This window comes from Mastigoproctus giganteus, chromosome 13 (assembly GCF_048544385.1).
Source record: "Mastigoproctus giganteus isolate SK-2022 chromosome 13, ASM4854438v1, whole genome shotgun sequence".
In the NCBI taxonomy this organism is placed as follows: Eukaryota; Metazoa; Arthropoda; class Arachnida; order Uropygi; family Thelyphonidae; genus Mastigoproctus; species Mastigoproctus giganteus.
In genome coordinates, this window is record NC_143587.1 from 129244169 (window position 1) to 129266922 (window position 22754).

Genomic DNA, 22754 nt, shown 5'->3' on the forward strand with positions numbered 1-22754 from the left:
AATAAGCAACGTGGTGGTATTTCACCGATTGATGAAAGTCATCTACCACCTACAAAAAAAAACAAAAGTATAGGCATTTGAGATATTGTTCAGATGACCATTTTTAATATGATGTGAACTTGAAAGTGACAAGCTTTTGAAAGTAATTTCAATGCATGATACAACTGATATTTTTGACGCACTTATGGAAGTTCTGAAGAAATGAGCCACCGTTATTGCTAAATATGAATTTGCCCAATCTCAGAGGCCTTTTTCAGGATATATGTTGCTTAATGCTACTTCGAAATTGAATTAAAAAATGCACTACATAATATATAAATATACACTATTTCATACTATTTTTTATTTTATTTTTAAATAGTGAAATATACAGTAGGGCAGAAACTTTTCAATACTTGTATAAGGGAAGAATTACCTTATCAAATGCTTCAGCAACAGTATCATTAGCAAATACACATCTTGGCTGAAGACTAGTAAGTCGAATAAGAAGATCTTTGGCTGTTAACTGAACAGTTCCTGGTGATAAAATAATTCCTAATAAAAAGACATCATAAACAAGTTTTAAAATATTTCATGCCTGCTCAATTAAAGTTTTATAAATAGTTTTTTGTCCTAATTCAGTGATTCCTAACAAAAGGTTGCCATTGGATTTGCTAAGGGTTGTGAAATTATATTTTTATCATATTTAATAAAATTAAATTATATTTAATAAAATATTAATTTTAACTATGTTACACAGTGACATAGTTAATAAAAGCCACACATGCCCAGCTTTGCTTTTTGTCAGCTCAATTACTATCAGCTGGGAATGCACAATTTAATGTGCATACAAATGCTTTTCATTGGTAAAGCAGTGGACTGATGTTTTACTTTTGTAATCTTACTTATACATGTTTTTTGTTATTAGTACCTTTTGATAGTTGCCAGTATCATGGAAGAGCCCAAATGAATTAACAACTAATGAAATTACTTCATCCTCACTAACAGAAGATATATTGTGAATGCTGTTATCACCATCCTGAACAAGGTAAATGTTGGAAGTGATTACAGAATGGTAATATACACACTTGATTTAGATGTAAGAAAGGAAAAAACTGACTTATGTAAATAAGGACTTTGAGATAAAATAAGAGGAGAAAAAGCAGTATGTACTGGAACTTAAGAACAAGTTTGAGTTTTTTCAGATCTCAGGACTAAGATATCGACAAGGAATACAACTTTCTGAAAGTGTTAAAGCCCGAGAAACCTATAGGTAAAAAGAAATCCAAAGAAGATGATGAACCGAAGACAACAAATGAAGTGCAAGATAAACATACAGCATGACAAGGACAAAATTAGTATACTAAATTATGCAAAGCCTAATTAGAAAGAGACTCAGAGAGGACATAAGATTTAACACAAGAAAAGTAGAACAAGCATTAAGAGAAAACAAAGGTCTTAAATCAGCAGTCTCAGAAAGACAATTGATTCTGAAGAATGGTGATGGTGTACTTATAAATAGCAGAAAAGGCATAATTCAAATAGCAGAAGACTACTATAAAGTATTATATAAAGAGCAAGAGAATGATGCCAGCAGTGGGGAAGATGGATCACAAATTAGCAACACATGACATACCTGATATCCTTCCTGATGAGGTAGAACATGCATTGAAAAAAATAATCAAAAAACCCCAGGTGAAGAAGTTACTGTAGAGTTATTAAAATTGGGAGGAAAAGACATGACATAGAAACTGGCAAGACTCTTCACAAAATACGTTAGGAAAGGTGTGATGCCCGAGGAGTGGAACAATGCAATCATAATCTTGCTGCATAAGAAAGAAGATAGATCAGAAATTGAAAATTATAGACCAATTAGCTTTGTCCCAAGTTGTTCACAAGGATCATTGCTAACAGATTAGAAAGAATACTTGATGAGAATCAACTGAAAGAGAAAGCTGGCTTTAGGACAGGATTCTCAACTATGGATCACTTTCACGTATCACAGCTAATGGAGAAAGCAAATGAATATAAAACACCACTATGCCTGGCATTTGTGGATTATGAAAGGGCACTTGACTCCATACAGCATAAGGCAATGTTTCGGGTACTGGAAAGACAAGGCATAGACACCCAATACATTATGATTTTGAAGAAAATATATGAGAATGCTACCTCCTTTATTAGACTAGACAAAGACAGTAGCAAATTTAAAATTGAGAAAGGAGTTTGGCAAGGAGACACAATATCTCCGAAGTTGTTTATTGCTGTCCTTGCCCTTGAGGAAGCTTTCAGAAGATTGAACTGGTCACAGAAAGGATTCCATGTGAATGGAGACTACCTAAACCATTTACAGATGACATTGCAATCATAAGCCACGATCCCAAAGAATTAGAGGAAAACCTTCAGTTATGCAGAATTAGATTTCAGACTAAAGATGAATATGGCAAAAACAAAAGTAATGATGAACAAGTATGCCACAGAAAGGGATATAATCATTGAAGGAACAGAAATTGAAAAGGTAGATTCATATACTTATCTTGGACAAGTCATTAGCTGTAATAATGATAAATGGCTGGAACTCAAGAGAAGAATAAATTTCAGTGGATAGCATTCAGGAAATATAGTCACATACTGAGGAGCAGTATCCCAATTTGTTTGGAACATAAAATTAATCAGTGTATACTCCCCAACCATGACTTGAGCACTCACCAAAAGAATGGGAGAGAAGCTGAAAACTACGCAGTAAAGAATGGAACGAATTATATTAGGAATCAGACTGTTAGATAAGAAGAAAAACACATGGATTAGGCAGCAAACACAAGTAAAGGACCTTCTTTTCAAAACTAAAGAACTGAAGTGGACTTGGGCAGGACATATAGCTCAAAGATATGACAATAACAGAATGGTACCCAAGAGGAGCAAAAAGAAAACCTGGAAGACAACAACAACAGAGATGGACAGATGAAATTCACAAGTTTGTGGGTAGCAAATGGATGGCCACTGCACAAAACAGAAGGAACTGGAAAGTTGATGGAAAGACCTTCATCCTGCAGTGGATTGAAAATGGCTTATTGTGATGATGATAATCATCATTTAGAATGGCTGGATGCTTCCACTGAGCTAATTGCAACTTCATTCAGTTCAGGTTCAAAGTCGTGTATCCATATCTCATCAGTGGTAGCTCTTCACCTTCTCATTAGAAACATGCAAGTAACTGCATTGTAATTCCTTTACGCTTTGCTGATAGCGAATGTGGGACCTACTGGGCAGTGAACTTTTGCTTTTGAAATGCCTTATTTACAATTCAGTGAACAGATGAATTCAATATACAAGGCTTTTTTGGCTATTTCTCCACAGGTCATATGTCTGTTTGCCTCCAAAATGGTGGTAATGATAACTGTTGTCCATAGATGTTATTGGTCTACCTGAATGCTGCTTGTCAACATTAGTCTGACCAACATAAAAATCAACATAAAATCGTGCTGCAATCTGTTGTAGTCAAGTTCCTGTAACAGTTCATAAATTTGCATCAGTATTTTACCAATAAAGTTTCAATTTTGATAATAGTTTCTTAATCTGAAACTATAATGTGACTTGAAGGAATATCACCATCCATTTTTAAAAGCCTCTAGACAAACATTCTATGCAGGAACTCTGTTTTGAGCACACTGATGGTGAGGCTATACTTCAAATTATTATCCTGATAAATGTCAGTTGTGCAGGCACATGAAGTGAAGAGTGTGTATGCAGTATTCATTACTTACTTTTGGGATAACCCTCATAAATTTTATTTTGTCCTTTATTTGAAAAATGACTCAGTGAAAATAAGGTGTATGTTGACACACACATTAAAAGTATGGATTTAATTCAGTAATTATGACAAGGGTGAAAGGTCATATGCATGAAGGTTCTTCTAAATGAATCACTAAAAACAAACAAATTGTAATATTTAAATACTGAACACAATCCATTTAAAAAGGCTAATATGCACTTTTCCCCCTTTAATCTAATATGAAAATAGCCTTCATTTGGTGGACTTGACATCAATTTTAAAAAAAAATTCCTAATGGAGGATTCCCCCCCCCCCCTCCCCATCCCTGCCAAATGGGTTTGAATTGACTTGGGTTGTGAAACCTTACTAAACTGTCAAAGTCAAAAACATTGGAACTTCTGCTCTAATTTACTATGAAATTCATATTTTTCTTTTCCTTACTTCTGCATTTAAGAAATAAAAAAAAGTGGGAGAGGCAAATAAATAAAATATAAATATGACTGCCTCATATTTTCTAAAATATTATCATCATATTATAATATGCTAATAAATGTATTCATTTATTATTTTTTTTTACATATATTATAATATGATAACAAATGCAAAACACATTTTTGAGAAAACATGGTTAATAATATTCTCCTTATGCCCCACTCTGCCTTCAAAAACTGACAACCTGTTGTTAACGTCATTTAAAGCATCTAGCAGGCACAATCTGGTTCTAGTCTGTCTATTGCTATTACAAAAAATGTTACTATAAAATATTTAAGGCCTTGTGGTGCGAGGTAAAATGACTAACATGTAGGTTAGTGCAAAAGCATCATTTTAACGTAGCCATTTACCAAGGTAGTTAAATTAATTAATTAAATTTACATCGTTTTGGTTATATCTCATTGTAAATGCCTTCCCAGTGAGTTGCCATGGTATTGTACTACCTCAAATAAATAACACTTCACCAGTGGAGAAGACTACTGTTATTTATTCTCAGCGGATACCACCACCCAGACGGCACCATTTCAAGGCTTGTTGGCTTCTCTTCAGTGTGTGGGCAGTTATCCTGGAGTTGCAATAGTGACAACCCAGTTATGAAGTATAACTTCACAATATGAGAGATACCTGATGGTGTGCAGTGATACAGACCATGAAATATTTAAGGGCAAAGGCCTCAAAGTGATGCTTTTGCACTAACCTACATGTTAGTAAAAAAATGTTACTTGTTTCATGGCAATAGTCTCCAAATAAAACAATCTTTTTGAACCATAGCATCATATTTGTATTTTGCTACTAACCATTCTATTTTGAGGTCCAATGATGGGTTCATTACCTAGCAGGTCACCAGCAACTTGAGTCCAAATAAAGTCTCCAGTTTTATTTGTCTAGTGCAGTGGTTCCCAAGATCTACCCTTCAAAAATGAAAAAATGTTCAAGGACTCCCCCCCCCCCCCTATATATGCATATGTTTCTGTGTGTGTATATATGTATGAACTGGGTTTTCTGGAAAGAAAAATTCAGTTTTATGTTTAAAACAACTCAACTTTATTCTTGCGAGGGTGGTTCAATAAAGAATTGCCCTGACCCAGCTGCAGAGGTGCTAGCCTGTTGATTCTTGGCACAGGTTTAAGTCCTCCTCTACATAGCCACTGTGCAGATTTACACATTTTTCCCATTGATGGATGAGGCTACGGATACCATTTTTGTAGAAGTGGCGCGGTTGGTCTTTGAACCATGACTCTGTTGCAGAAATAGGTGTCTTGTTGTCAGGGAAGTGGGTCCTTCGAAGAAATAATTTGAGAGAAGGAAACAAGAAGTCCAATGGTGCAAGATCGGGTGAGCAGGCTGGATGGGACAGTATTTCATATCCACAAGTGGCCGCTTGTGTTGTTTGAATTTCAGAAGTGTGAACTGGGGCATTGTCTTGAAGCATTCTCACACCTTTGGACAGCATGCCATGCCTACATGTTTTGATTTTATCTCGTAATTTTGTGAGTAAGTTGGCATAATAGGCACCTGTAATTGTTATACCTTTCGGCAGGTAATCAGTCATTATTACTCCTTTCTCATCCGAAAACACTGACAGCATGACCTTTTCTGCTGATGCTTGGATCCCTGCCTTCTTTGGGTGGGGGGGGGGGGAAATCAAGATATCACCATTCCATGGACTGCTTTTTTTACTTTCAGGGTCGAAATGGTGTATCCAACTTTCATCCTGAGTGATTAGACGAGAGAAAAAGTCTTCCTCATTTTTTTTTGGCATAGAGCTAACAACTCTTGTGATTTCTGTTGTCGATCAGGCTTCTGGAAACCATTCAATAATCGGGGAATCCATCTTGTACTCCATTTCTGTAAATGGAGTTAAGTCATGAAGGACTGTTTCAACAGAACCCACACTAATATTCACTTCCTGGGACAATTTACACACAGATATCTGGCAATATTCCATGATTAACGACTCCACTTTTCTGATCGTGCTGTCAACAATGGCTGAATGGGGATGACCTGAAATGGGCTCAGATTCTACCGACATCTAACCACACCTAAACTGTCTATGCCAGTGCTTCACAATGCCATAGGATGGGGCTTCATCCTTATATACAGCAGTCATCTCCTCGTGGATTTCTTTAGGAGATTTCCCCTTCAAGAACAGATACCAGATTACAGCTCTGGCTTCAACTTTGTCCATGATGCTACTTCGTCACACATTTAGCTCTGTAAGAGAAAAACAAATTAAGACACGGCTGAAATTTTACACCTTTAGTACAGAGATATGTATGATGCTACACACAAAATATCATGACTCTGCAATGTGTGGAAGTAGGTGAGGGCGATTCTTTATTGAACCACCCTTGTATTTTTACATAAATATACAGTGGACTCCCGCTAATCCGAACACGTTTCGGTCGGCGGAGAGGAAATTTTTTAGTTCGCAAAATATACATTTTTTTTTTTGTATTTTCCAGTTAAATTTAAATGGCATTAATGGTACAAAAACATTTAGAATTCCACAAAACAATTGTATTTTATTGTAGTACTGTACTAATACAAAATTAATAAATCAGTGTTTGACATGGCCTATTAAAATTACAGATCTATACTTACACACAAAAACAGGAACAAAAGTCATTTTTCAGAAGTAACAAACTCTGTTAGTTTCTTTTGACGTAACGATGAAAATCGGCTAGATGATGCTATGTTTCGCCACTTCTTCATAAACATGTCTGCCGGTGTAGCGCTGGGATGTTGTTCTAAGTAGCGTAAAGCGAGGTCAAGGGCCGCTGTTGCGTCTGTGTGCGACACAAGTTGTTCTGCAGAAACACTGGGCTCGTTGTCATTCTGCTTGGAGTCTTCTTGGGTGACAGCTGCCACGATGTCCTCATCCGACAGGTTTTCATGACCTATTCCATCCGCTGCAATCCATTCGTTAATGTCAGATTCTATTTCTTCCTCGCACCCGGGAATTTCCTGTACGAGATGAATTAATTGTTCTATGTCATTGTTTTCGTCAGAACTATCGACAAAGCTGAGAGAGGGCCATAATTTTTTCCATGATCTTTGTATGGACTGCTCAGTTACACCCTCCCACGACTCAGCAACCCAATATACAACATCTTTTAAGTTCACTTGTTTCATTTTCTCATGTAAAGAAAGTGAATTGGTGTTATCTTCTATCAAGGACCTAAGATATTTCTTTCTGTATGCAAGCTGGATAGACTGTAACACCCCTCCCCCCCCTGGTCCATGGGCTGTAATAATGGTGTTACATTAGATGGTAAAAAAGCTGCCTTTATATCCCCTGATGTCAACTCAGAAACGTCTGGGTGGGACGGCGCATTGTCTATGAGGAGAATGGCACGAGGTGGCAAATCATTTTCATTGCTGAAACGTTTCACTGCTGGGACAAATTGATTATGAAACCACTCAATGAAAAGCTGTCTGTTCATCCAAGTTTTTTTTACTTTTATAATGAACTGGAAGATTGTTAATGTTCATATTTTTAAAAGCTCTCGGCTTCGCTGATTTACCGATCATCATCAAAGGTAGCTTGTGATTTCCTGAAGCATTACTACAACGTCACTCGCTCCTTATTCATTTTAAAACCTGGGACACACATTTCTTGTTGAGATGCTAGACTTTTTGTGGGCAAAGCCTTAAAATTTAAACTTGTCTCATCAGCGTTATATATCTACTGAGGTGAATAATGTGATACCAAATCAGCGAACTCACCCAAATATTTCTCTGCTGCAGCATGATCAGCTGATAATTGCTCCCTGGTGATCGTTAGCTGGTGAATCCCATGGTGCTTCTTCCAGCGATCAAACTAACCGGTACCCGCACTAAATGATTCATCACCTTTCATTAGTTTGTTGAGATGAATGGCCTTTTCTCTAACAAGAGGTTCACTTAGTGGTGTCCCCCTTCCTCTTTCATGAGTGAACCATGTGAATAAGGCTTCATCAAGCTTGTCAAACATTGAGGGCCTTACTGTTTGTCGATTTTCAACTGATTTTTCTGAAGTAGAGGTATAAAACTGCTCGATCTTTGCACGGTTTTTTTCCAGTCAGTTACTGTGGCCTTGCCCACTCCAAACTCTATTGCTTATTTCGTTGCACTTTCCCCCTTGTCCAGCCTTTTCAAAACTTCCAGCTTATCTTTCAACATACACGTTGTGTGTTTCCGTTTCGTGGCCATTGTGGCAGCAGACTGAACTGAACTAAACTAAACTATAAAATGTAATGTAGAGCGAAGATATAAACATTCACTTTTAATGCACAATGTCGCGTGCAATTAGTCATAGCGTAGAGGGGGGTTTGCTTCCGGTGTGTTACGCTCGTGTACAAACACTAGTAGGCTTACTATACATTCATTCCTTAATAAACCAGACCTGTTTTACTGCTTGCTTCTGCATTATTGCAGTTATTCGGCTAATCAGAAATTCTGCTAATCCGAACAGGGCTTGGTCCCAATTAGTTCGGACTAGCGGGAGTCTAGTGTATAATGATAACTTTAATTATCATCAATTTGCTATACATAGAATGAATAATTTGACCAGTTCCAGAGGGTCATTTTGCAGATCCCCAGGAATTGCTCTATGGATCCCAGTTTGGGACCCCACTGGTCTAGTGCATCCACTTGTTTCTTCAGTGACTCAATTTCATCTAGTAATGTGCTAAGTTTTCATCTGAGAGTAGCACACTCACATCAGGAAAAAATCATCAGTTGAGCTAGTGTTAATGCTAGTTTTAATGTTGAACATTAAAATCACCAAGAAAAATTACTTCACTGTTAGGAAAGCTGGACTGGAGAAAGTCAAGTTGCAAAGAGCTCCAAGTGATTAGTGGAGTTGGGAGAATGGTAGAGACAACAGATGAATTTGACACAATGAGGTAGAGAGATTTTAAGCCAGAGAAGATTGAAAAGAGGAGATTCCAAATTGCCAAGTCTTTGACAGGGAATGACAGGATTTTTGAGGACGAGAGTTTCCTGTGCGGACGTGCCTTTCTGCCGCTCTTGGAACAGAGAAGTTTTTTCTGATTTATTTTCTGCTTTATTAGTTTAAATTGACATATTAACTTATTTCTAGAGTAGCTTTATATTCCTATTTACGGTACTTAAAGTTAAAGTAACTTAGATAGAGATTTGTAGGTATTACTTAGTATCGGAAAGGGTATCAAATCCACGTGTTTACCGTTCATAAACAGCCGCCATTGTTACGTGAAAATTAATCAGTAAAATCTATTAATCTTGTCGAACTTCATTGGCAATTAAATTGTACTTTTACATTAAATTGTACTATACATATAACCACTTAGGTTACGGAACATAAATAATTAGTAAAAATACAAAAAAAATTTGTAAATAATTAATACATAACTTGATACGGAAGTTATATAAAGGGATTTCGTAGATAACACTCGTTACTGAAACGTGATACAGCATATCCGGAATTCGATAGCATTAGATTTATATAGTATAGTGCATAATATAATATTGTCAATTAATCAGTAGATCTATTAATCTTGTTAAACTTCATTGTCAATTAAATTTTACTTTTAACTATATATATATAACGACTTAGAGTACAAACGTAACAAATAATTAATAAATACTCGATACGGAAGTTATATAAAGGGAACTCGTAGATAACACTCGATACTGAAAAATAAATATAGCGTTATAACTGTGTTAAGATACAAGTTAAGGTTTAATTTTGTTCTGAAATTGTAATTTTATTGACATTTAAATCGAAATCATGACTCTGACCAGAGCAGCAAAGCAAAAGGCTCAAGCTAATGGGAGTGCTGTGACTCAGGGGAGAACTGAGGGGGGCAGTTGCCCTCTGAATCACAGCCTTTTAAGATGCACTGTTTGCTTGATGTTTGCGGAGCATTCGGGTACGGGACATGATACTGCCATGGGGGATGTCTTTGTGTGTGCACGATGCAAGGAGTGCAAGGAAATTAGGCAACAACTCTGCGTTGTTATGGGTCTATATGAGACCTTGAAGGACAGGGTGGATGCCCTCGAAGGAAATAAATCGAGGGGCCCATCAAGCTCTCAGCTGCCCACATCAACGCCAGAGCTTGCACTTGGTCATCTTGCAACACAGAGGCAGCCCCCAAGGCAGAATGCGCTGGTCCCACAGGAACTAGTAGTTGTTGGTGACTCTATTGTCAGGGAAACGGGGAACATGCTTTGTAAAAAGCATGTTCCCCGGCAGGGTATGTCTGCCAGGTGGAAAGTTTGATGACGTGTAGAGCAGATATCATCTTTTAAGGGCACAAAAGGTGATATAGTTGTACATGTTGGCACTAATGATATTAAGAGTAGGAGACCAGCGGAATTACTTAACAAGTACAGGTCACTGTTGAAAAAAAGCCGTGAAGTAGGGTTGAATTTGAAAGTGTCTGCAATTCTGCCCAGACACGATAGGAGGGAGTATATGATGAGAGCCTTGTCGATCAATTCGGCCCTGGAAAGACTGTGCAAGGCTCAAGGGGTAGAATTTTTTTTTCAGCCTGGAATGTACTTGTTAACAGGAGAGATTGCTTCTACAGGGATGGGATACACTTAAATATAGGGTGGCCACTGAAAGACTGAAGGGTTTGAAAAAGTTATAACTTGTTCATTTTTAATCTTTTTTATTTTCTTTTTTTATAGGTTATATAGCATCCCTTGGAGATTAAAATGTGACCACTGAAAGACTGACCACCCTTTCAGAATTGTCTGAAGTGATGTTCTGGTGATGCCTAATTGAGCAGAGTGACGACGGGTAGAGGCAGATGGATCCTCAAAGACACTCTGCCGTACAGCTTCCACCGCTGCGTCGGTGCACACAGTGCGCTTAGGACCTCTTCCCGGAAGATCACTGACTGATCCAGTTCTTTCAAACCAGGCAATTAGGTTCCGAATCATGTTATCGCTAGGAGGACTTTAAAATGTTGCCGGTATTTTCTCTGAGTTTCAATAATTGATCTTTCACTGGAATAGAAAAACCCAACGAGTTTTACTTGTTGCTGGACATCATACGTAGCCATTTTAATCTCCAAGGGATGCTCTATAACCTGTAAAAAAAGAAAATAAAAAATATTAAAAATGAACAAGTTATGACTTTTTCAAACCCTTCAGTCTTTCAGTGGCCACCCTGTAGAAAGGGTGCAAGAATATTTGCCGATGCTATCGAGGCAGTGTTAGGTGGGTCGGAAAACTGCTAGCTTGGGGGAAGACAAAGACTAATGGATTAACAGTAACCACTGGTAGAGGTGAAAGAGATTCTTGCACTGCTTCCATTGGAATGAGCAGAAGCCTGAAAAACAAGATGCAGGATATTTCAGAGACTGCTGGAAGTCATTGCGGTACAAGTAAACACATGGGTTGTGTTAGGGTAGCTAAGAATAGAAACAGATGCATGTATACTTGCGTGTACACCAATGCTAGGAGTTTAGTAAATAAATTTGAATTTGAGGTATTGCTCAAAACATCAAAGGCAGATATTGTTGGGATATCAGAGACGTGGTGTCACACAGATATAAGGAATGCAGAACTGGAATTTGGGGAATACAATGTGTATAGAAAGGATAAACAGGACAGGAGGGGAGGAGGGGTTATGCTATTAGTTAAAAAACACATAAAATCCAAGGAAGTGAAGCCAGTCGACATTGATGGACAGGGCAGAATTGAGAGTAGGAGTGTGCTATAGGCCTAATGACTCTGATGAGTATAATAAGATACTGTACAGGGAAATAGAATGGGCCAGTAAATCAGAGAGTCTTATAATGGGGAAATTTTAATTTCCCAGATATTGACTGGAATTTGTGGGTTGGTCACTCACACACTAGCAAGGCTTTTGTGGATTTATTGGATGATTGTTTTCTACACCAGCATGTTCGGGAGGCAACTAGAGGGAGTAATACTCTTGACCTGATTATCAATAGTGATTCTTCATGCATTAGGAATCTGCAGATAAAGGAACCACTGGGTGGCAGTGATCACAGTGTGCTGAAGTGGGATTTACTCAAGGAGGTAACTACCATCAGAGGTAAAGGGAAGGGTTTTTGCTTTCGTAAAGGCAACTATGATGGTCTGAGACAGTATTTAAATTCTATACAGTGGGACGAACTGATGATGTTACCAACAGCAAATTCAAAATGGGAAGCATTCAAGGAACTAATCTTGGAAGCTACCAGGCTTTACATACCAACCAAGAAATATTGTTCAGGGTTCAGGCCTAAATGGTTGTCAGATGAACTAATAAGACATATGGCAGAGAAGAAAAATGCATGGGATACATTCAAATTATTGGGTGACATGGAAGCCTATGATAGATATAAGTTGGTCTGTAACCAAGTCACAAGGGAGATTAGGCAGGAAAAGGCAGATAGAAATCCTTGGCAAAGGATGCAAAGAAAAACAGAAAAGAGTTCTTTACCTATTTAAACTCAAGAAGGAAAGGGATGAATCAGATTGGTCCACTGGATGTTGATGGTTCAACAGTTGAGGATCCAGCTCAGGTGGCTGACAATCTAAATGAGTATTTTGCATCTACATTCACACATGAGGAGTTATTCAGGAAGGGGAATGTTGTAGGTGAAGTAAACATTGGCAGTGAGCTAGATTATTTTCTAATAACTGAGAGGAAAGTGGAGGAGAAATTGTTGAGGATAAACATAAAAAAGGCACCCGGGGTGAATGGGATCTATCCAGTTATATTAAAGGAGGCAGCAAAGGAAGTAAGCAAACCCCTAGCCATAATTATGAGAGCTTCTTTGGACTCAGGGGAGGTACCCATGGACTGGAGATGTGCAAATGTAACCCCAATTCACAAAGGAGGATCAAAGGCTGACACAAGTAATTATAGACCTGTTAGTTTAACTTCGGTTCCAGGAAAATTAATGGAGGCACTGGTTAAAGAAGCACTGCAGGATCATCTGGACAAGAATTCAGTTATAGCTCAGACACAGCATGGTTTTGTTAAGGGCAGGTCTTGTCTGACCAATTTGATTGGATACTATGATGTAGTCACAAAAGAACTGGATGCAGGGAATAACTTTGATATTATATATTTGGATCTTAGAAAGGGTTTTGATACTGTTGCGCATGGAAGACTGCTGCACAAATTGGAGAAGTGTGGCATTGGAGGCAAATTGCTGCTATGGATAAAGGGATTGTTGAGTGGCAGAAGACAGAGAGTGGTAATCAATGGACACTGCTCAACATGGACTAATATTATTAGTGGAGTTCCTCAGGGTTCAGTGTTGGGTCCATTGTTGTTTTCTGTATTTTAAGTGATATTGATGATGGTGTATCAGGCTTAATGTCCAAGTTTGCAGACGATACCAAGGTTGGCAGGGTTGTTAAGGACACTACTGATACTATGCTGCTGCAACAGGATCTGGAAAGGTTGAGCAGATGGGCTGAGAGGTGGCAAATGAACTTTAACATTGACAAATGTAAAGTACTACATATGGGAAACAGTAACTCCAGATCAACGTATCAACTCTGTGGTACTACGCTGACAGTGGTAGAGAATGAAAAGGACCTGGGGGTAATTGTGCAGGCAGATATGAAGTTCTCTGAGCAGTGCAGACGAGCTGCAAGAGTAGCTCATGGTGTCTTGTCAATGATATACAGGAATTTTTCTAGCAGGGACAGGGATGTGATTATTCCCTTGTATAAGGCATTGTTCAGGCCACACCTTGAGTACTGTATACAGCTCTGGAGGCCTCATTTCAAGAAGGATGTAGAGCTGCTGGAATGAGTTCAGAGAAGGGCAACAAGATTAGTGAATGGAAGAAAGGGTTGCTCTTATGAAGAAAGGCTTAAGTTTTCCAAATTACAGAGCCTGGAGACTAGGCATCGGCGAGGTGATCTGATAGAGGTGTATAAGGCTTTGAATGGCTTGAGCATGCTCAATGCCGATGGGATTCTTTCTCTTGCTCAGAATAATCACCTGAGATTGCATAAATTCAAATTGAGGAAGGACGGATGTCGGATAGATGTGCGGAAATTTGCCTTTAGCCAGCGGGCAGTTTGTTTGTGGAATAGACTCCCATCGCTTGTTGTTGAAGTTGATAGCCTAAACAAATTTAAGGCTCAGCTGGACAGGTATTTCGAACGAACGGAGGGGTGAAATGGGAGTAGTGGTTGTTTTTTTTTCTTTTTTTTTGGCTGATGCTGAATAAGCTTGCTTTCTTGCATCATATGCCTCTACTAATGCTAATGCTAATATCAGAATGGACATATGCACATTCCTTTCCCCTTTGAGGGGAAAGGAATTATACAGCGAATAATTTGGTCATCTGAGATGAGCAGTAGTTGAATCAGTCGATAATTAACTGAGATTCTGTGAGAAAAAGTACATGGGGTTTTGCAGAATGCAATTGGAAATGGACATCGTTGAAATTAAAATTGAGACCACGTATATTTGTGAAGTGAATTAGGAAGTTCTTGGGAGGTTTAGATCTTTTTGCAGATAAACTTGCTCATACTGTCCTACACATTGGTACTAATGACATTAATAGTAGAAGAGCTGAGAATTGAATTAATAAGTATATAGCAATGTTGACATTAGAATTGAAAGCGTCTAATTCTACCCAAACATGATAGGAGGGAGTGTACGACAAGAGCCATGTCAATCAATTCAGTCATAAAGATACTGTGCAAGACTCCTGGAGTAGAATTTTTCTCAGCCTGGTTTGTGCTTCTTAACAGGAGAGGCAATTTCTAGAGGGATGAGACACTTAAATAGAAGGGTTGCATGAATATTTGCCGATGCTGTTGGGGCAGTGTTAAGTGGATCGGAAAACTGCTAGCATAAGGGAACAAACAGACTAATAGATTAATAGTAGCTGAAGGCAGAGTGATTCTTGCACTGCTTTTAATGGAACATGCAGCAGCCTGAAAAGCAAGGAGTCAAGGATTTCACAACCTACTGGGGACCTTCATGGCTGAGTTAGGGTTACTAACAGTAAAAACAGTTGCATATACACTAATGCTAGGAGCATAGTAAATAAATTTGATGAATTTGAAGTACTGGTCAAGTCATCAAATGCAGATATTGTGGAGTTAATCAGAGACATGTGTCACTCAGATACAAAGGATTCAGAATTTAAATACAAGGAGTACAATGCGTACAGAGAGGACACACAAGAGAGGGGTTACGGCTATGCTCTTATGAGTGCAAATAAAATCAAGGCAGTGCTTCCAGTAGACATGAATGGCCAGTGCAACACTGAGTCAGTTTGGTGTGACAAGCATTGGAAGAACAAAAAGGAGAGTAGGAGTGTATTAAAGACATAATTATTGTAATGAGTATAACAAACAACTGAACAAATACTGTAATGACTATAATAAACAATAGACATATAGAGTGGGTAAGTAAATCAGAATGTCTTATAATGGAGAATTTTAACATTACATATATTGACAGGACCCTGTGGGCTGGTCATTCATACAGTAGCAAAGCTTTGGCGGTTTTACTGGATGACTGTTTTCTACACTCGCACGTTAGAGAGGCAACACGAGAAAGCAATCCTCTTTATCTGATTATCTGCAGCCATCACAGTGCACTGATGTGGGATTTACTTAAATATGTAACCACTTGAGGGCAAAAGGAAGAGCTTTTGCTTTTGTAAAGATGACTACAGTGGTCTCAAACAGTTTATAAATTCTATACAGTAGGACCAATGGATTAAGTTACCAATGGCATATTCTAAATGCTGGGGTGAATGAGATCTATTTAGTTTTATTAAGGAAGGCAGCAAAACATGTAAGCAAATCTTTAGCCCATACACTATTAGAGCATCCTTGGATTAAGGGGAGGTCCCTGTACACTGGAGATGTCCAAGTGTATCCCCAATTCCCAAAGAGGGATCAATGGGTAACATAAGTAATTACAGACCTGTTAGCTTGACTGTTCCAGGAAAATAATGGAGTTACTGGTTAAAAAATCAATGCAGGACCATCTAGACAGGAATACAATTATACTGCAGTCACAGTATGGATTTGTTAAGGGGCAATCTCATCTAACCAATCTGATCGGATACAGGTTGCAAAAAAATAATTTTGGCCTCATATATTTAGATTATAGAAAAGCTTTTTATACTGTTGCACACAAAATACAAATATACAAATTAATGGGCACTGCTCTTCTTGGAATAATGTTATTAGTGGAGTTCCCCATAGTTCAATGCCGAGCCCATTGTTTTCTGTATTTATTAATGATAGTGATGAAGACATATCAGGGTTCATGTCCAAGTTTGGCGATAACATGAAAGTTGGCAGGGTGGTTTAATCACAGATATGCAACTGCAAAATGATCTAGACAAATTAATTGGGTAGATGGGCTGAGAAGTGGAAATGAAATTCAATATTGACAGTTGTAAGATACTTAATAAGAAGAGCAGTATCCCAGATTAACATACCAACTGAGTGGTACATTAATCCTATGGGTAATTCTGTAGATATGAAGATTTCTGTGCAGTACAGACAGGCTGCCAGGGTGGCTCAGAGGTTTTGTCAATGATACAGAGGAATTCTGCTAGCAGGGATAAGGAGGTGATTATCCCATTGTATACGGCAATCCTAACATAGCCCATGTATTTACTTGTTCCCTGATGATGCCCAACAGTTCTTGAAATCCCCAGCACCTTGCTTCTTAGGCTGCTGCTCATTCCAATAAGTGATTCTTGCACTGCTTCTATTAGAATGAGCAGCAGCCTAAGAAGCAAGTTGCTGGGGATTTCAAAAACTGTTGGGCATCATCAGGGAACAAGTAAATACGTGGGCTGTGTTAGGATTGCCTTATACAATGGGATAATCACCTCCTTATCCCTGCTAGCAGAATTCCTCTGTATCATTGACAAAACCTCTGAGCCGCCCTGGCAGCCTGTCTGTACTGCACAGAAATCTTCATATCTAACTACAGAATTACCCACAGGATTAATGTACCACTCAGTTGGTATGTTAATCTGGGATACTGCTCTTCATATGAAGTATCTTACAACTGTCAATATTGAATTTCATTTCCACTTCTCAGCCCATCTACCTAATTTGTCTAGATCATTTCTAGATTTGTCTAGATTTTCCAACCAACCTAACAGTGCCTCGATAGCATCAGCAAATATTGTTGCACCCTTTCTATTTAAGTGTATCCCATCCCTGTAGAAGCAGCCTCTTGTGTTAATAAGCACAGACCATGCTGAAAAAAATTCTACCCCATGAGCCTTGCACAATCTTTCCAGGGTCAAATTGATTGCCAAGGCTGTCATCATATACTCTCTCCTATTGTGTCTGGGCAGAATTGCAGACACTTTCCCATTTAAATTTACTCCTACCTTGCAATATATTTTTTCAATATTGACTTGTACTTATTAAGTAAGTTTGTAGATCTTCTACTCTTAATGTCATTAGTGCAAACATGTACAACAATATTTTTGTGCCCTTAAAAGATGATATCTGCTCTACAACATCATCAACTTTTGCCCCTGGCAGACATATGCCCAGTAGCATAAAGAAATTCAAGTTTCATTTACAAGAATTAAAAAAAGATATTAGCATTTTAGATTTTTTATTTATTTATTTGCAATCTGTTCTTACCATTTCTTATTGCTCCCAAGTTGATTAACCACCATTCTGGGCACTTTGGTAAAATGACCATAACATGATCTCCTCTCTTAAGGCCAAGCATTCTTTGGAGAACATTGGCAGTCCTGACAATTAATTAAATCAATTATTACAGGAACTTAAAAAAATTTTTATGATATTTTTAAAGTTGAAACAAAAAAAAAAAAAAAAAAATTTATGATATACCTCTTTGAATGTTCTGAGACATCTTGAAATGTCCACTGCAACTCTTTTCCATCTTTCCAAACAAACCAGAATGCTGGGACATCAGTTTTTCTTTCTCCAATCTGCAAATGAAATATATATATATAAATATACACTCATTTTGTATATATATTGTGTGTTGTGGTCAATACTACCAAGCTCTGTCTTTACAACAAGATGTAAGAGAGGCTAGTAGATATACTCAATAAGAAAAGCTACATATATACATATATTTGGGAACAAATTTGCTAACCTCTTTGGTTCACCGATGCAGCCTGGCTGACGTTTGCTCCCTTCAGCCCATTCCACCGGCTCCTGCTTGGCACCACAGTAAGTTTTCCTTTTGCATTACTTTGATTTAAATTCCTCTAGGGTTGCTTGCTATTCTAATTTCATTTTATTTTATTATTATTTTATCTTGATTTTGACGTTTTACTTTCATTTAGATTTGATTTGGTTTTTATTTCCTTTCTGTTTTGGTCTCTGTCAGGTCGGCTATGATATATATATATATATATATATATGTCAGCTCACTTTTTACTTCTTGCTACGTATATTTCATATTAGAAACAGAGGCCTTACTTTTTGCTGTATTTCCTTTGGTTTTGGCTGTTGACCCTTGATGAAGTTAAAACCATAGGATCTATAGCATTAAGTACTATTTGTAGTATTTCATTTTATTATTATTAGCCATATGGTGTAAGGAAGCCTCAGGGTTATGCTGCACCAGCCAAAAAAAATTTCTGAGTTACCCTGAGAGAGCGAGCAAGAGCACAAGAGTTCGGAAGTAGAAGGGAATCACCAAGAAAGAGAAGAATGATGATATTCAGCTCAAGACCCTGGGTGTGCCAAGCCCATACTCACCAGATTTGGGCCCCATTTTACAGGTACCTATTTAATTTTTTTTTTTTTTTTTTTTTTTGTTACTACATCTGACGTGGTCAGCACTTCTCCACTCATACTCTAATCTACTTATCTACATTCCATTATGGTCATTGGGTATTTCTGCTATTACCAGCAGTGCCTTTGGTCAATGAACCATCCCAATTTTAATTTATCATTCCTTAGCATTAGTAGAGGCATTTGATGCAAGAAAGCAAGCTTATGCAGCATCAGCCAAAAAAAAAAAAAAAAAAACCACTTCCACTTCACCCCTCTGTTCGTTTGAAATACCTGTCCAGCTGAGTCTTAAACTTATTTAGGCTATCAACTTCCACGACAAGGGATGGAAGTCTGTTTCACCAACCAACCACCCTCTGGCTAAAGGCAAATTTCTGCACATCTATCCTACATCTGTCTTTCTTCAATTTGAATTTATGCCCTCTCAGGTGATTATTCTGAGCAAGAGGAAGAATCCCATCAGCATTGAGCATGCTCAAACCATTCAAGGCTTTATACACCTCTATCAGATCACCTCACTGGTGCCTATTCTCCAGCCACTGTAATTTGCAAAACTTAAGCCTTTCTTTGTAAGAGCACCCCTTTGTTCCATTCACTAATCTTGTTGCCCTTCTCTGCACTCGTTCCAGCAGCTCTACATCCTTCTTGAAATGAGGCCTCCAGACCTGTATACAGTACTCTAGGTGTGGCCTGACCATTGCCTTATACAAGGGAATAATCACCTCCTTATCCCTGGTAGAAATTCCTATATATCATTGACAATATACCATAAGCTACTCTTGCAGCCCGTCTGCACTACTCAGAGATCTTCATATCTGCCTGCACAACCACCCCCAGGTGCCTTTCATTCTCTACCACTGTCAGTGTAGTACCACAGAGTTGATACGTTGCTCTGGGGTTGCTGTTTCCCATATGTAGTACTTTACATTTGTCAATGTTAAACTTAATTTGCCACCTCTCAGCCCATGTGCTCAACCTTTCCAGATCCTGTTGCAGCAGCATAGTGTCAGTAGTGTCCTTGACAACCCTGCTAACCTTTGTATCATCTGCAAATTTGGACATTAAGCTTGATATACCATCATCAATATCATTTATAAATACAGAAACCAATAATGGACCCAACACTGAACCCTGAGGGACTCCACTAATAACATTAGTCCACGATGAGCAGTGTCCATTGATTACCACTCTGTCTTCTTCCCCTCAACCATCCCTTTATTCATAGTAGCAATTTGCCTCCAATGCCACACTGCTCCAATTTGTGCAGCAGTCTTCCATGTGCAACAGTATCAAAAGCCTTTCTAAGATCCAAGTATGTAATATCAATTTTATTCCCTGCATCTAGTTCTTTTGTGACTCATAGTATCCAATCAAATTGGTCAGGCAAAACATCCCCTTAACAAAACCATGCTGTTTCCGATCTATAACTGAAGTCTTGTCTAGATGATCCTGCAGTGCTTCTTTAACCAGTGCCTCCATTAATTTTCCTGGAACAGCAGTTAAACTCACAGGTCTATAATTACTTGTGTCAGCCTTTGATCCTCCTTTGTGAATTGGGGTCACATTTGCACATCTCCAGTCTGTGTTTACCTCCCCTCAGTCCAAGGAAGCTCTCATAATTATGGCTAAGGGTTTGCTTACTTCCTTTGCTGCCTCCTTTAATATAACTGGATAGATCCCATCCACCCCAGGTGCCTTTCTTGTGTTTATCTTCAACAATTTCTCCTCCACTTTACTCTCATTTACTACAAGATTCTCCAGCCTACTGCCAAAGTTGAATACACCTCTGGCATACCCCTCGCTCGATGACAACTCATGTGTGAATGTTGATGCAAAATATTCATTTAGTTTGTTAGCCACCTGAGCAGGATCATCAACAGTTGTCCCATCGATATCAAGTGGACCAATCTGATTCATCCCATTCCTTGTAGAGTTTACATAAGTAAACAACTCTTTGCTGTTTTTCTTTGCATCCCTTGTCAAAGATTTCTCGTAAACTGCCTTCGCCTGCCTAACCTCCTTTGTAACTTGGTTACAGATCAACTTGTATCTATCATAGGCTTCTGTGTCACGTGTTAATTTGTATGTATCCCATGCATTTTTCTTCTCTGCCATATGTCTCATTAGTTCATCTGACATCCACTTAGGCCTAAACCTTGAACAATATTTCTTAGTTGGTATGTAAAGCCTAGTAGCTTCCAAGATAAGTTCTTTGAATGCTTTCCATTTTGAATTTGCTGTTTGTAACATCATCAGTTGGTACCACTGTATAGAATTTAAATACTGTCTCAGTCCATCGTAGTCGCCTTTACGAAAGCAATAACCCTTCCCTTTACCCCTAATGGTAGTTACCTCTTTGAGTAAATCCCACTTCAGCACACTGTGATCACTGCCACCTAGTGGTTCATTTACCTGCAGATTCTTAATGCATGAAGATTCACTACTGATAATCAGGTCAAGAGTATTACTCCCTCTAGTTGCTTCCCGAACATGCTGATGTAGAAAACAATCGTCCAATAAATCCACAAAAGCCTTGCTAGTGTGTGAGTGACCAGCCCCCAAATTCCAGTCAATATCTGGGAAATTAAAATCCCCCATTATAAGACTCTCTGATTTACTGGCCCACTCTGTTTCCCTGTACAATTTCTTATTATACTCATCAGAGTCATTAGGCCTATAGCACGCTCCTACTCTCAATTTTGATCTCCCAGTGCTTATGTCATACCAAACTGACTCGACACTGCACTGTCCAGCAATGTCAACTGGCTTCACTTCCTTGGATTTTATGTATTTCTTAACTAATAGCATAACCCCTCCTCCCTTCCTATCCTGTCTATCCCTTCTGTAGACATTGTACTCCCCAAATTCCAGTTCTGCATTCCTTATATCTGTGTGACACCACGTCTCTGAAATCCCCACAATAAATGCCTTTGATGTTTTGAGCAATACCTCAAATTCATCAAATTTATTTACTAAACTCCTAGCATTGGTGTAAGCGCAAGTATACATGCACCTGTTCTTTTTCTTAGCTACCCTAACACAACCCATGTGTTTACTTGTACCCCAATGATTCCCAGTAGTCTCCGAAATATCCTGCATCTTATTTTCCAGGCTGCTGCTCATTCCAATAGAAGCAATGCAAGAATCACTTTCACTTCTGCCAGTGGCTACTGTTAATCTATTAGTCCTTGTATCCCCCCAATCTAGCAGTTTTCTGACCCACCTAACACTGCCTCGATAGCATCAGCAAACATTCTTGCACCCTTTCTATTTAAGTGTATCCCATCCGTGTAGAAGCAGTCTCTCCTGTTAACAAGTACAGACCAGGCTGAAAAAAATTCTATCCCTTGAGCCTTGCACAATCTTTCCAGGGCCAAATTGATCGACAGGGCTCTCGTCATATACTCCCTCCTATCATGTCTGGGCAGAATTGCAGACACTTTTAAATTCAACCCTAATTCACTGCTTTTTTTCAACAGTGACCTGTACTTGTTAAGTAATTCCGCCGGTCTCCTACTCTTAATATCGTTAGTGCCAACATGTACAACTATATCACCTTCTAAACAGTGTTTAGACCCCAAATTTTACGAAAAAGGTGCGTCTTATAGATGGGGAAATACGGTAACTGTTTCAGTAACTTTATCGTGATACTGAAATGTAATTACCTGAAAATACTTCTTCTGTCGTTAAGATTATTATTATTATTAACAGCTTCAAAGCAGAAGCTTGGAGTATACATTTCCCAAAGTAAAGAGAAAATAAATGTACATAAGAAGACTAG

The 22754-nt window shown here is 38.4% G+C and overlaps 1 protein-coding gene across 1 annotated transcript in view; it reads right to left on the bottom strand.

Moving 5' to 3' along the window:
* Positions 1-22754, bottom strand: part of LOC150076435 (acyl-coenzyme A synthetase ACSM3, mitochondrial-like) — a 183497-nt gene that overhangs the window by 118642 nt on the left and 42101 nt on the right. Inside the window, exons 2-4 of the mRNA XM_090388160.1 lie at positions 18056-18156; positions 17843-17955; positions 416-534 (exon numbers count right to left, since the gene is read on the bottom strand). Of these exons, the coding sequence (XP_090244286.1) occupies positions 416-534; positions 17843-17955; positions 18056-18156 (333 nt within the window). The remainder of the gene's footprint in view (positions 1-415; positions 535-17842; positions 17956-18055; positions 18157-22754) is intronic.